Here is a 12,939-nt window from a genome sequence, read left to right on the forward strand (position 1 = left end):
GACCGAGCATTCCCATGCGAGCCATGGAATTGGTCTTGCCTTCAACGGAAGGTAGGGAAACGCTTGTGAGTTGCCCCAATGGAGGAGGAGGATCTGTTTGTCAAATGGCCCTAATTAATTCATTAATTCATTAGGTTTTGGCCTGCTGTGTGATGTGAACGCGGTCCTTCTAGGTTCTAGAGCTGAGGTGGCGCAGTGGTTAGAATGCAGTATTGCAGGCAAACTCTGCCCACTGCTAAGAGTTCAATACAAGGTTGACTCAGCCTTCCATCCTTCCGAGGTCGGTAAAACGAGGACCCAGATTGTTGGGGGCGATAGGATGACTCCGTAAACCGCTTAGGGAGGGCTGGAAAGCATTATGAAGTGGTATGTAAGTCTAAGTGCGATTGCCAGTTAGAAGCAAACCATGGCTTAAAACAAACACCACAGAAATGTCTGCACCAGTCTTGAAAAATCAAATGTTTGCATTTTCCAATGAGCCCCGTCAAGATTTATCAGTGATCTATCAATCCAATCCCCACTGCAAAAAGCAACAAATCTCACTTAGGTTCTGTGGATTGATTCCAAGCTGCCATGATATCAAGGTGTGGGAATTAGCAAATTTTGGCTTGTAGGAGGCCAATAACTCCTCATCATAGCCTCCCTTGCTTCTAAAAAACACCACATGTAAAAATGCTTCTGAACTGTGATCTCTGAAAGGAAACCAGAGATGAATAAAGTCTACCAGCTTCTTTACTAATTAGGGATCATATTCCAATAAAATAGCTTCAGACTGGATGTTTTCGATTTTATAATATCCTTAGAGTTCTTACACATCTCAACAAATAGTAGTAACTGCTCTCCCCTCCATAAATGATACTGCGAGATCCTCGGTGGTCTCTGAACTTGGTGGGTTTCTTGCAGACCTCTCATTACCAAACTAGGTAATATCATCAGTGCTAGGCTTACACTGATGAAACATCTACAAAATGAAATGCCTGCAAAAAAACCACCAAACTCAGAGAGCACCAAAGATTCCACAGTTCCCTTCCCCCTCCTCCTCCTCCTCCTCCTCCTCCTCTTTTCTCTTTCTCCTATCTCCTCCAGTCTGTAAACCCCACTCTCTTCCAGCACTGATAATGTTACCTAGTTGGATCATGAAACATCTACAAGAAAGCCACCAAGTTCAAGAGCACCAAAGACTCCAACAGTCATCTTCTTCCTCCTCCTGCTCCTCTTCCTCTTTCTCCTCCTCCTCCTCCTGTCTGCAAACCCCACTCTCTTCCAGCACTGATGATGTTACCTAGTTGGGTCATGAAACATCCGCAAGAAAACCACCAAGTTCAGAGAGCACCAGGGACCCAACAGTTTGACCCTGAGCTACAAATATTCTCTCCTATCGATAGGTGATATTTTAATATACTTTTCTGTTATTTAGGTATTGGCTTGATTTGACTCCCTCCGACCTGATCTGGAATACTTCAGACACTGGCTGGGCGAAATCAGCATGGAGTAGTGTTTTTGCCCCTTGGAGTCAAGGAGCAGGCATATTTGTCCATCACATGCCACGCTTTGATCCTAAACTTGTCCTTGAAGTAAGCGTCAAGTATATTAATAGTTAAATCATGGCAATTGGTCCAAAGTTTATTTAATCATTAAGAGATTCACAGTATTGGATACACGAGCAAAACTGTAGACTGTCAACTCACTTGTAATCATTGCTTGTTAGCTTCCTTAACCATGTTTGGGGGCGGCTTGCCCTGGGCTGGTTGCATCTTCTTTTAAGGTTGTCTTTATAATTTTCTAATTCTTTAGATGTTGTCCAAGTTTCCCATCACTACTTTCTGTTCTGTGCCAACTGTTTATCGACTGCTCGTCCAACACGATTTAAGGAGGTAAAGTGGTAATTGCAATGTGTAATGTTTACGCATTTTGAGATTGGCTCCTTTTAAACCACGATTAGATGATTGAGAACCAAGCCCCGGGAAGCCTCCGCTGGATTCACACATGGCAGAGGTGGTATTCAGCAGGTTCTGACCAGTTCTGGAGAACCGGTAGCGGAAATTTTGTTTGGGGTATTGTTGATTGTTGAACTGTGTTAATCCTGGGGTTAATCTCTGCTTATTTGGTTAAAAGGAACTAATCTTCTCTGATGAAGAGAAACTAATGGCCAGTATGCTATAAGCAGAAACATTTTAAGCATTGAGAAAGCATCTGCTAGCCAAACACCTCTTTTAAAGACAGATTCTGTGTCTTTTCATTTTACACCCCAGATTTTGGGGGAGGGGGGATAATATTTCCTAACATTGCAGGTCGGTGGGTCATCCTACACTCAGCATCTTCAAAACAAGGTTTATTATCCCATGCAGATTCATGCCTAGGTTTGCAAAATCTAGACAGCCAACTCAACGTCAATCTATATATATAAAAGCGAAATACCACTCACACATCATCACAAAATCTCCAGAACTGTAAAGCATATAAACTTAAAATTTGGCACATATGTTCCTCTTGGCTTCTAGGTCCTCACTAAGAAAGGATTTTTCAAAATGACCATCAGAGCATTAGTATTTCCTATATTATTATTATTATTATTATTATTATTATTATTATTATTATTATTATTATTATTATTATTGTTATTGTTATTATTATCATCATTATTATTATCATTATTATTATTATCATTATTATTATTAACACGCTCTGATGCTAAGGAGTTCTACTCCCTCTTCCCACCTGAAAAGGAATCTCTTCCAAAGGCAAAACACAAGCAGAGGAGTGGAGTTTCAGTTTCAAAGCACCAAGCAGCTTTAGTACAGAACAGTTGAGCTAAGCCACGCCCAGGCTCCTTGCTGTCTCCTTCTTGCTCACACAGCAAATACTGTTTCAGTTTCCAAACAGCCCTCAACTCTCTCTCACACTGACAGGATGCTAGCCAGATGAATACCGATGGATGCTGGTAGGCAGAGGCAGAATTTCCCCCCCTTATTTTCCTCCCCCAAAACTAAATCCGACCACGTAGTTTCGTAGTGAAGCAAGGGTATCGAGCTAGTTGTTAATAAACGTGATAGCTTACCTTTTTAAAATGACGTCTTCTCTTCTCTTCTTCGTTTGTTCCAAGTTATAAATTCCAGAACCTCAAACACTGCTTGAGTGCTGGGGAACCCATCAATCCTGAAGTGATGGACCAGTGGAAAACAGAAACCGGCCTGGACATCTATGAAGGCTACGGTCAAACGGAAACGGTAAGTTCATCTATTTTCTCGATGGAGGACAGTCTACTCATAAAAGTTTGAAGAGCTTTGAAAGCTCTCTGGGGAGAAAAGGCGGCCTGTTGGTTAAAATCACCCCCATCTTTCACGCCTTAAGCCTATTTTTAAAAAGTAAGGTCCCGTTACAAATCCAGCATCTCTGATGGTGCTAGATGGGAAAGGCTGGCTCATGAATTGTTCAACAAATTGTAACAAGAGAAGAGAATATTTGGTAGCTCTTGGGATCCCTTGGTGCTCTCTGAGCTTGGTGGTTTTCTTGCAGACCTTTCATGACCCAACTAGGTAACATCATCAGCGATAGAGGGGATTGGGGTATCTGGAGAGGAGGAGGAAGACTGTTGGTGGTCCTTGGTGGTCTCTGAGCTTGGTGGTGTTCTTGCAGACAATTCATTGCCCAACTAGGTAACATCATCAGTGCTAGAAGGGAGTGGAGTTTGCTGCTTATATCCTTTCTCTGGCAGTTTTGATGGGAGTGTTATCTTCTTCAAAGTTCCTTGAGTTAGGATTAACTAATTGAGTTCCCCAAATGTGACTGCAGTTTCTTAAGCATCTTCCTAAGGCCTCCTCACTAGATATCCTGGGCATATGAAACCATATTCCTTCATCCTCCCTGAAAGGATTCTACACCATTTGCTTCTCAGTCTGCTTCACTTTCCATCCCTGAAATTAGGTGCTGGTTTGTGGAACTTTCAAGGGTATGAAAATCAAACCAGGCTCCGTGGGGAAACCAACACCGATCTATGATACTCAGGTATCTATAATTGTGATCTATTATTGTGATCTATTATTGTGATCTATTATTGTGATCTGTTATTGTGATCTGTTATTGTGATCTATTGTTATATATTATTGTGATCTATTATTGGGAGGCGGTGGCTCAGAGGCTAAGACGCTGAGCTTGTTGATCAGAAAAGTTGGCAGTTTGGCAGTTCGAATCCCCAGCACCACCTAACGGAGTGAGCTCCCGTTACTTGTCCCAGCTCCTGCCAATCTAGCAGTTCGAAAGCACATTAAAAAAAATGCAAGTAGAAAAATAAGGGACCCCTTTGGTGGGAAGGGAACAACAGCGTTCCTCCGTGCGCCTTCGGAGTTCAGTCCTGCTGGCCACATGACCATGGAGACGTCTTCGGACAGCGCTGGCTTTTCTTCGGCTTTGGAACGGAGAGGAGCAGCGCCCCCTAGAGTCGGAAACAACTAGCACGGATGTGCAAGGGGAACTTTTACCTTTACGTATTAATACTCCAGGAAAAGTGGGGTGGGCGGGAAAGCAGAGAGGGAGGAACTAAGACTGAGTCCCACTTTCCCGTTTCTTTTGTTTATATACTGGCTTCTTTCTGGGCAGGCAGTCTTTGACTTATGACCACAGTTGAGCCCCGGATTTCTGTTGCTAAGTGAGACATTTCTTAAGTTGACTTTTGTCCCCCTTTTATGACTTTCCTTGCCATATTTGTTAACTGAATCGCTTCAGTGGTTCAGTTACTAGCCTGGTTGTTAAGTGAATCTGGCTTCCCCAAAGGTTGCAAAAGGGAATCATGTGACCCCAGGAGGCTGCAGCTGCCATAAATACGAGTCAGTTGCCAAGCGTCTGAATATTGACCGGGGGAATGCAGCCACGGTCGTAAATGTGAAAAACAATCGTAAGTCGCATTTTCTCCCCAGGGCCGTTGTAACGTTGAAGGGCCACGAAATGAACTGTTGCAAGTCGAGGTCCGCCTGTACTTGCTTAATGAAATTCATTTTGCTATTTGCGCTTAAGGTCATAGATGACAATGGTAACATTTTACCTCCTGGGACCGAAGGAGACCTCGCTCTCCGAATCAAACCAACGAGACCTTACTGCCTCTTTACTCAATATACCGTAAGTATTTATTGACCGCGGGCAAATCAGGGGGGGGGGGGGGAAAGGCGATTGAGTCACTTGAGTGTCACTTGCATCCACAAAAGTGGGAATATTAGATCGTGGAAGGACGCTCACCGTTGTTGAACATATGTTCCACCATGGCTAGCATAACTATGAGCTGTTGTGGTTGGCTGGCAGCCGATGCAGACGGCAGTGGGATTGGACAGTGGGGAAGAACGGGGACCAGTCAGGGAGTCTGGGGAGGACTTGGACGAGGGTCCTGCATCCGATGCAGAGATGGGGCCAGGACCATCTGGGAGTGGGGTGCTGCCTCTGGAGCCTTCGGAGTCTGGCAGCAGCGAGGCAGAGGAACAAGGGGAGCCTGTTCCCAGTGTGCGCTTGCGCAGAGCTGCTAGAAGGCAACAGCAGCTGAGACAAAAGGGGCGACTCAGGAATAAGGCCGGGAGGTGATTGCCCCTCCCATAAGGGATAAAAGTCAGGCCAAGATGACGAAACCTTTGCAGGAAGCAAAGTAATTCGATTGGTTCAGAGTCATTCTTGAAGCTCTTTGAAGCTCTTCTGTTGGTTTTTTGACTAGTTCATTTGATACTTCCGTTATTGGCAACACTTCACAGAACTGAAAGGTGGGTGCTTATCTTGGGGACTCTTTGAGATTAATTCTGGCTGGGAATGAAAACAATTCCCAGGGTGGCAATAAACGAAGTCTCGCTTTTAAAATAAGTTTGTGCGTGATTACGGTCTACGAAGCCTGGGTGAGAACACAAGCAGAATCTTGGAACAGACATTTTCACCAGCCGGTATGCATTATATATCAATGCCCTCTGTGGCATCTAGACAAAAGTCTTGACACAAGATGGCTGTTAATTGCATCATTTTGGATCCCTTGTTTGGGGAACGAGCCGAGCCCTGCCTAACTATTCAGAAGCTCCCTTCTTGCAATTTGGATGTTTGCCACTTCAACAAAAAGGAATCAGTTGGTTCCTCAGGGTTTCTTGTGGCAGTCTCATTTTCTTTGGGGATCTGGTGGCCTCAGCTGTTAAAAGACTGTGAGCTGATCAGCTGGAAAGCTGACAGACTGGGTTCGAGTCCTGAGCGCCGCATGACAGGTGAGCTCCCGTTCCTTGCTCCAGCTCCTGCCCGCCTAGCAGTTCGAAAGCATGGAAATGCAAGCAGGTTAATAGGTACCACTTTGGTGGGAATGTAACAGTGTTCGGTGCACCTTTGGTGTATAGCCATGCTGGCCACATGATCACGGAAACTGTCTTTAGACAATGCTGGCTGTCTTGGCCAAGAAACGGAAATGAGCACTGCCTCTTAGAGTCCGACATAACTGGACATGGGAAACTTTTACTTTTTTAATCTTCTTTAAAACAAAAAAAAAGCCCAAACAAATTAAGGAGGAATTTCCTGACGGCTGGAACAATTAATCAGTGGAACAACTTGCTTCCAAAAGTTGTGAATGCTCCAACACTGGAAGTTTTTAAGAAGCGATTGGATAATCATTTGTCTGAAATGGGATAGGGTTTCCGGTCTAAGCGTGTTGTGGTTTGCCGACAGCAGGTGTGGACGGCTGAGGTCTCGGAGAGCGAGGACTCAGGTGAGGGGCCTGCATGGGATGCAGGGATGGGGCCAGGACCATCAGGGAGTGGAGTGCTGCCTTCGGAGATTGTGGAGGCTGGCAGCAGTGAGGAAGAGGACCCCGAGGAGCCTGCGCCCAGTGTGCGTGCGCGCAGGGCTGCTCGAAGGAAAGATCAGCTGCAGCAGCACGGGCGACTCGGGAGTAAGTCTGCAAGGGAATGGCCCCTCCCTTAAGGGATAAAAGCCAGCTGAGAAACCGGAGTTCTTTGCAGGAAGCAAATAAGTTTTTGCACTCAAGCCTGGTGGACGTTCGGCGTATCTTGGTTGGTGTTTGGAGACTCTTTGTGTTTGAAATATTTCTTGGTAACTTTATCTAGTGTTCTTGGCAGCCTTGCACCACCTTGGCAAAGCTTGTTCTTTATCAGAGACAATTAGTTTGAAACATCCTTTTAACCGGGAAGGAACGGAATTCGTAAAGAATCATTAAAAGGTTTGGTGGTTAGCTCTGTTGTGTGTTTGTTTCCTTGGAACAAGGTTTGGGTCAGAACAAAGCAGGGGGTTGGACTAGAAGACCTCCAAGGTCCCTTCCAACTCTTGTTATTCTAGCCTGTTCTAAATTGACATTAGTGCTGGGCAGCGACCTCAGACAATTCCTAAATTATTTATCCAACCGTGAATTTGGGAACCACCTATTCTTGGATATGAGTAAACGCATCATATGGGTGTTTACTGAAACTCATCAAGTACGTGATCTTCACCTGAAACATTTCACGGATCTCTACCCTCCCCCACACCGTCCAGTGTCGGCAGAACCGCACATCTTTCTAAATAGTTGCTCACCATATCCAGGATGACCGAGAGAGAACAGCTTCGACCCTCCGTGGGGATTTCTACATCACCGGGGACCGAGGATTTCAAGATGAGGACGGCTACATCTGGCTGGTAGGGAGAAGAGACGATGTCATCAATTCGGCCGGGTAAGGGGAATTCACCTGAACGCTTTTCTTGTAAGACTTCTTCAAAGGCCAAGGAGATTCAATTCTTCCTTTTTTTTTTTTTTCCTTTCTCAAAAGATACCGCATCGGACCATTCGAGGTGGAGAACGCTTTGCTAGAACATGATGCTGTGGTCGAAGCAGCCGTGGTCAGCAGTCCAGACCCTATTCGTGGCGAGGTAAAGGAGGCTGAACTTACTGGAATATAGAAATAGGAAATGGAATGAGAATAGAATAGAATAGAATAGAATAGAATAGAATAGAATAGAATAGAATAGAATAGAATAGAATAGAATAGAATAGAATAGAATAAGGCTATGGAATGGAATGGAATGGAATAGAATAGAAAATAGACTAGAATAAAATGTAGAATAGACTAGAATATAGAATTGAATATAGAAAAGAATAGAAAATAGAATAGAATAGAATAGAATAGAATAGAATAGAATAGAATAGAATAGAAAATAGAATTGAATATAGAATAGAATTGAATAGAATAGAATAGCATATAGAAATAGGGAATGGAATGGAATAGAATCGAATAGAAATAGGGAATGGAATAAAATAGAATAGAATAGAATAGAATAGAGAATAGAACAGAACAGAACAGAACAGAACAGAACAGAATAGAATAGAATAGAATAGAATAGAATAGAATAGAATAGAATAGAATATAGAATTGAATTGAATAGAATAGCATATAGAAATAGGGAATGGAATAGAATAGAATAGAATAGAATAGAATAGAATAGAATAGAATAGAATAGAATAGAATAGAATAGAATAGAATAGAATATAGAAATAGGGAATGGAATGGAATAGAATAGAATAGAATCTTTCTAAAAGGGGTACTATGAAAATTTTTGCATTTTTAATCTGCCCAGTTTTTTTTTCAAAATGTCCTCCTCTTGATCAATTTTTTTTTACATTCAAGGTGGTGAAAGCCTTTGTAGTTTTGGCTCCTGAATACATAATAGAATAGAATAGAACAGAACAGAACAGAACAGAACAGAATAGAATAGAATAGAATAGAATAGAATAGAATAGAATAGAATAGAATAGAAAATAGAATTGAATATAGAATAGAATTGAATAGAATAGCATATAGAAATAGGGAATGGAATGGAATAGAATCGAATAGAAATAGGGAATGGAATGAAATAGAATAGAACAGAATAGAATAGAATAGAGAATAGAACAGAACAGAACAGAACAGAATAGAATAGAATAGAATATAGAATTGAATTGAATAGAATAGCATATAGAAATAGGGAATGGAATGGAATGGAATGGAATGGAATGGAATAGAATAGAATAGAATAGAATAGAATAGAAATAGGGAATGGAATGGAATAGAATAGAATCTTTCTAAAAGGGGTACTATGAAAATTTTTTGCATTTTTTAATCTGCCCAGTTTTTTTTTTTCAAAATGTCCTCCTCTTGATCAATTTTTTTTTACATTCAAGGTGGTGAAAGCCTTTGTAGTTTTGGCTCCTGAATACATTTCCCATGACCAAGAAGCCTTGATTAAGGAACTACAGGACTATGTCAAGACTGTCACTGCCCCATACAAATATCCTAGAAAGGTAAGCTGTGATTTAGCTGTGTGACACCCCCTTTGTCTAGCTATCTTGGCTTCTTGCCTGGAATTTCCTCCGAATGGTGGTAACTGTAAGGATCCGGTCATAAGTCACTTTGTGGAAGCTTTCAAGAAGAGACTGGACTGCCATCTGTCAGAAATGGTGTAGGTCTCCTGCTGGGGCGGTGGGTTGGACTAGATGACCTACAAGGTCCCTTCCAACTCTGTTAATTTGTATCTAGTGTTGTAACTTTGAACCATCACTAAAAAAAAATGGTTGTAAGTCAAGGACTACTTATATACTACTATACTTTCTTCCACTGGTATCAATGAAAAAAATATATTCTAGGATCTTTAGGGAATGTTTCCATCTCTCTGAAATCTTTAGAACAGCACAATTCTGAAAGCACACTGTGCTGTAGTAGTTGAAGTTTCTTTGGTAGGTAACAAAGGCTTGGTTTAAAGTCCTGCTAAATGGAAATTAAGGCAGATTGACAGGAGTTCGGTTTAATATTTGAACTGAGATGTCCACTCTGTTGTCCTGTTTATGAAATGTCGAATGCAATAAATAAATAAAAATGAACGTTTTTGAATAGCTTGAAAACAGCTGTTGGGACCTAGAACATGGCCTAATGCAAACCATGTTAAGCTATTTCTTAACTTTGATTCATATAAATCAGGAGTCTCCAAATTTGACAACTTAGACTGGTGGATTTCAACTCCCAGAATTCCCCAGCCACCATTTATACCAGGGGGGTCTCCAAATTTGGCAACTTTTAAGACTTGTGGACTTCACCGCCCAGAATTCTGGGAGTTGAAGTCCACAAGTCTTAAACTTGCCAATTTTGGAGGTCCCCTGGTATAAATTAAAGTTTTGAGTACTGAGTGGTGTACAAATGAGGAACATGGTGATTATTTTAACAGATGCAAGCCGAATGCCAGGTTATTCCCTGGCAAAAAAAGCTGTGTCGTACGTATTCGCTTTCGTTTCACTCTTTTGCAACTCCTGAATTCATTCCAGCTGTATGTACCAACACGTCCTTCCTCTTTTGCCAGCTCCTCATTTCTGCTCTTGCCCAACAGATGGAGTTCGTTCCACATTTGCCAAAGACAATAAGTGGGAAAATCAGAAGAAATGAATTGCGCAAGAAAGAATGGGGACAAGCGTAGAATTCCCCGTCTGTTTACTTTCTGAGCGAGCAATCATTCCGGGAATAAAAGCATGTGGCGTTACTCTCCAAATTTAGAAATTTAAAGTTCCGAAAAATGTGTTCCCTACATGGGCTGTTTGTCAAACTAGCTCTCTGTTGCTTACTTACCACCAGTTTAACTTTGTACAAAACCCCAACGTAGCCGGCCAGGTTAAGCAAAGACACAACTCTGGTTCCAGATGTTGATTTTACAGTGAAAAAGAACACCACGTACCCTGGAGAAAGACCCCAAAAACCCGTTATCTTCTCCCAGCCCAGATGTTCACAGCTTCATCAACCTACAGGGAGCTGCATGACTAAGCCCAGATATGTAAACAATACATAAATCAGAACATTCTTTCCAATCCTTAAAGGACAAAAGTTGATACGAGAGCACAGAGGCATTTTGACCAACTCAATGAAGCAATGATACTATGGGTTTCCAAAGCCAGGTTGCTGAAAAAGTAGAACTGTAGTTTGTTACAGTAGAACAGTGTTCCCCAACCTGGACAACTTGAAAAGGTGTGGACTTCCAACTCCCAGAATTCAGAATCCTGGCCTTGCCCTGAAGAACCACCACTCTCAATCTTGGCGACTTGTGGACTTCAACTCCCAGAATTCCCCAGCCAGCATGGCTGGCTGGGGAATTCTGGGAGTTGGAAGTTCATACCTCTTCAGGTGGCATATAGCCTCATATGTCCACTCTTTTTCCCAAAACCAATTCAGTCACTTTAAATACAGGTAGACCCCAACACTTCCGTTGCTAAGCGAGATGGCTGTTAAGTGCATTTGGCTCCGTTTTACGACCTTCCTTGCTACGGATATTAAGGGAAGCAACGGCAGTTGTTAAGCGAGCCACACGGTTGTGAAGTGAAATCTGGCTTCCCCATTGTCAGACGGTTGCCAAAGGGGATGGATGGATGACCTTGGGACATTGCAACGGTCGTAAAGACAAGTCAGTTGCCAAGCGTCTGAATTTTGATCTCAGTGACCACGGAGATGCTGCAACGGTCGATAGAGTGAAAAACGACCATAAGTCGCTTTGTTCATTGTTGTTGTGATGGTCGCTAAATGAACTGTTGTAAATCAAGGACTACCTGTACACCCCAATCTGGGTTCAAGCCATGGGTGAGTTACTCTGCGTCCCCTACGCTCCTAAATGATAAATGTGCCTTTAAAAAGAACATCTAAGCAGGTGAAACTTGACCCTAAAAACTTCAAATGTCTTCCTGGAATGATTCCCAGAATCGTGGAAATAAAGGTTAAGATTATTTATTTCTTTAAATTGCTTAGGGAAACGTTAGGCAATTTTAAACTTTGCCTAATGATTGAACGAGGTGGGCGAATGAAACCTGGTAGGTTGGACGGGGCCTTTCATCACTTATTTATAGAATTAATCCGCTCATGAGCTAGGATCATATTTGAGGATCTCCACAATCAATCACAGCCCCCTCTTTTTTTTTAAAAAAAAGGCTAGCTTTCAAGCTTAGCTATTAACATTGTTGGACATATCCTTTTCACAGTTAGCTAACATGCTGTAAAAGTCAAGCCATCAATAGGGGGAAAAAAAGCAAGGGTTTAATTTTAACTGCATGCATGTCAGCTAATTACCAAATTCCAAATTAAAATAATTCCATCAGTGGTGGAATTCAATTTTTTTTTTTTTTTTTACTACCGGTTCTGTGGGTGTGGCTCGGTGGGCGTGGCAGGGGAAGGTTACTGCAAAATCTCCATTCCTTCCCCACCCCACTAACCTGCTTTCCAGCTCCGTTCTCCTGTGCAGGGCAACCAAAGAAGACCCAGCTGATCAGTTGTGGGCGTGGCCTGATGGGTGCGGTGTTATGTGGGTGTGGCATGGCTTGGTGGGCGTGGATTGGTAGGCATGGCAGGGGAAGGATACTGCAAAATCCCCATACCCTCCCCACCCCACTAACCTGCATTCCAGCTCCATTCTCCTGTGCAGGGCAACCAAAGGAGACCCAGCCAATCAGCTGGGACTCGGGAGGCAGAGAATAGATGGGGTTGGCGGGGCCAGTCAGAGGTGGGATTTGCCGGTTCTCTTGAACTACTCACAATGTCCGCTACCAGTTCTCCAGAACTGGTCAGAACCTGCTGAATGCCACCTCTGGAACATATTCCTCCTTTATCTTTTGAATGCTGAAAGCGTAATCGCCACTGTGAATTTTATAGCCCAGGCAATTTTCTGGCATGGATTATGGTGCATACCACACATTAATCCATGCCAGCAAATTTCTACGATCTACTCACTGTGCAATGCTTCAGATATAATTTGGAAAAAAAGTGCTTCACAATACCCCAGAATGTGAAAGCAAGCACCCTGTCTGTCACCCATTGAAGCAGCTGCATCATTTTCTGGGATTTTATTCCTGCTGTGCTATGGAAATTGGAGACAGTTAAAAAGCTGACACACTTTGTGAGAAGGGTATTAAAATGGACAAACTTCACTTCGTCTTTTGGGAGG

General features: G+C 42.7%; 1 protein-coding gene across 2 annotated transcripts in view; it reads left to right on the plus strand.

Annotated features, from left to right (window-relative positions):
* LOC113424093 (acyl-coenzyme A synthetase ACSM3, mitochondrial) overlaps window positions 1–10,509 on the plus strand; it is a 19,555-nt gene extending 9,046 nt beyond the window's left edge. For both annotated transcript variants that reach the window (XM_087942141.1, XM_087942142.1), the window contains exons 5-14: window positions 1–51; window positions 1,418–1,574; window positions 1,795–1,874; window positions 3,104–3,227; window positions 3,925–4,005; window positions 5,011–5,112; window positions 7,543–7,670; window positions 7,767–7,866; window positions 9,155–9,274; window positions 10,351–10,509. The exon at window positions 1–51 is cut by the window's left edge and continues 93 nt beyond it. In XM_087942141.1, the coding sequence (XP_087798267.1) occupies window positions 1–51; window positions 1,418–1,574; window positions 1,795–1,874; window positions 3,104–3,227; window positions 3,925–4,005; window positions 5,011–5,112; window positions 7,543–7,670; window positions 7,767–7,866; window positions 9,155–9,274; window positions 10,351–10,437 (1,030 nt within the window). In that variant the 3' untranslated portion in view covers window positions 10,438–10,509. The remainder of the gene's footprint in view (window positions 52–1,417; window positions 1,575–1,794; window positions 1,875–3,103; window positions 3,228–3,924; window positions 4,006–5,010; window positions 5,113–7,542; window positions 7,671–7,766; window positions 7,867–9,154; window positions 9,275–10,350) is intronic.
* The last annotated feature ends 2,430 nt before the right edge of the window (window positions 10,510–12,939 follow it).

This window comes from Notechis scutatus, chromosome 12 (assembly GCF_049901735.1).
Source record: "Notechis scutatus isolate UNSWTSFEM ecotype Mainland chromosome 12, rNotScu1.2, whole genome shotgun sequence".
Lineage (NCBI taxonomy): Eukaryota > Metazoa > Chordata > Lepidosauria > Squamata > Elapidae > Notechis > Notechis scutatus.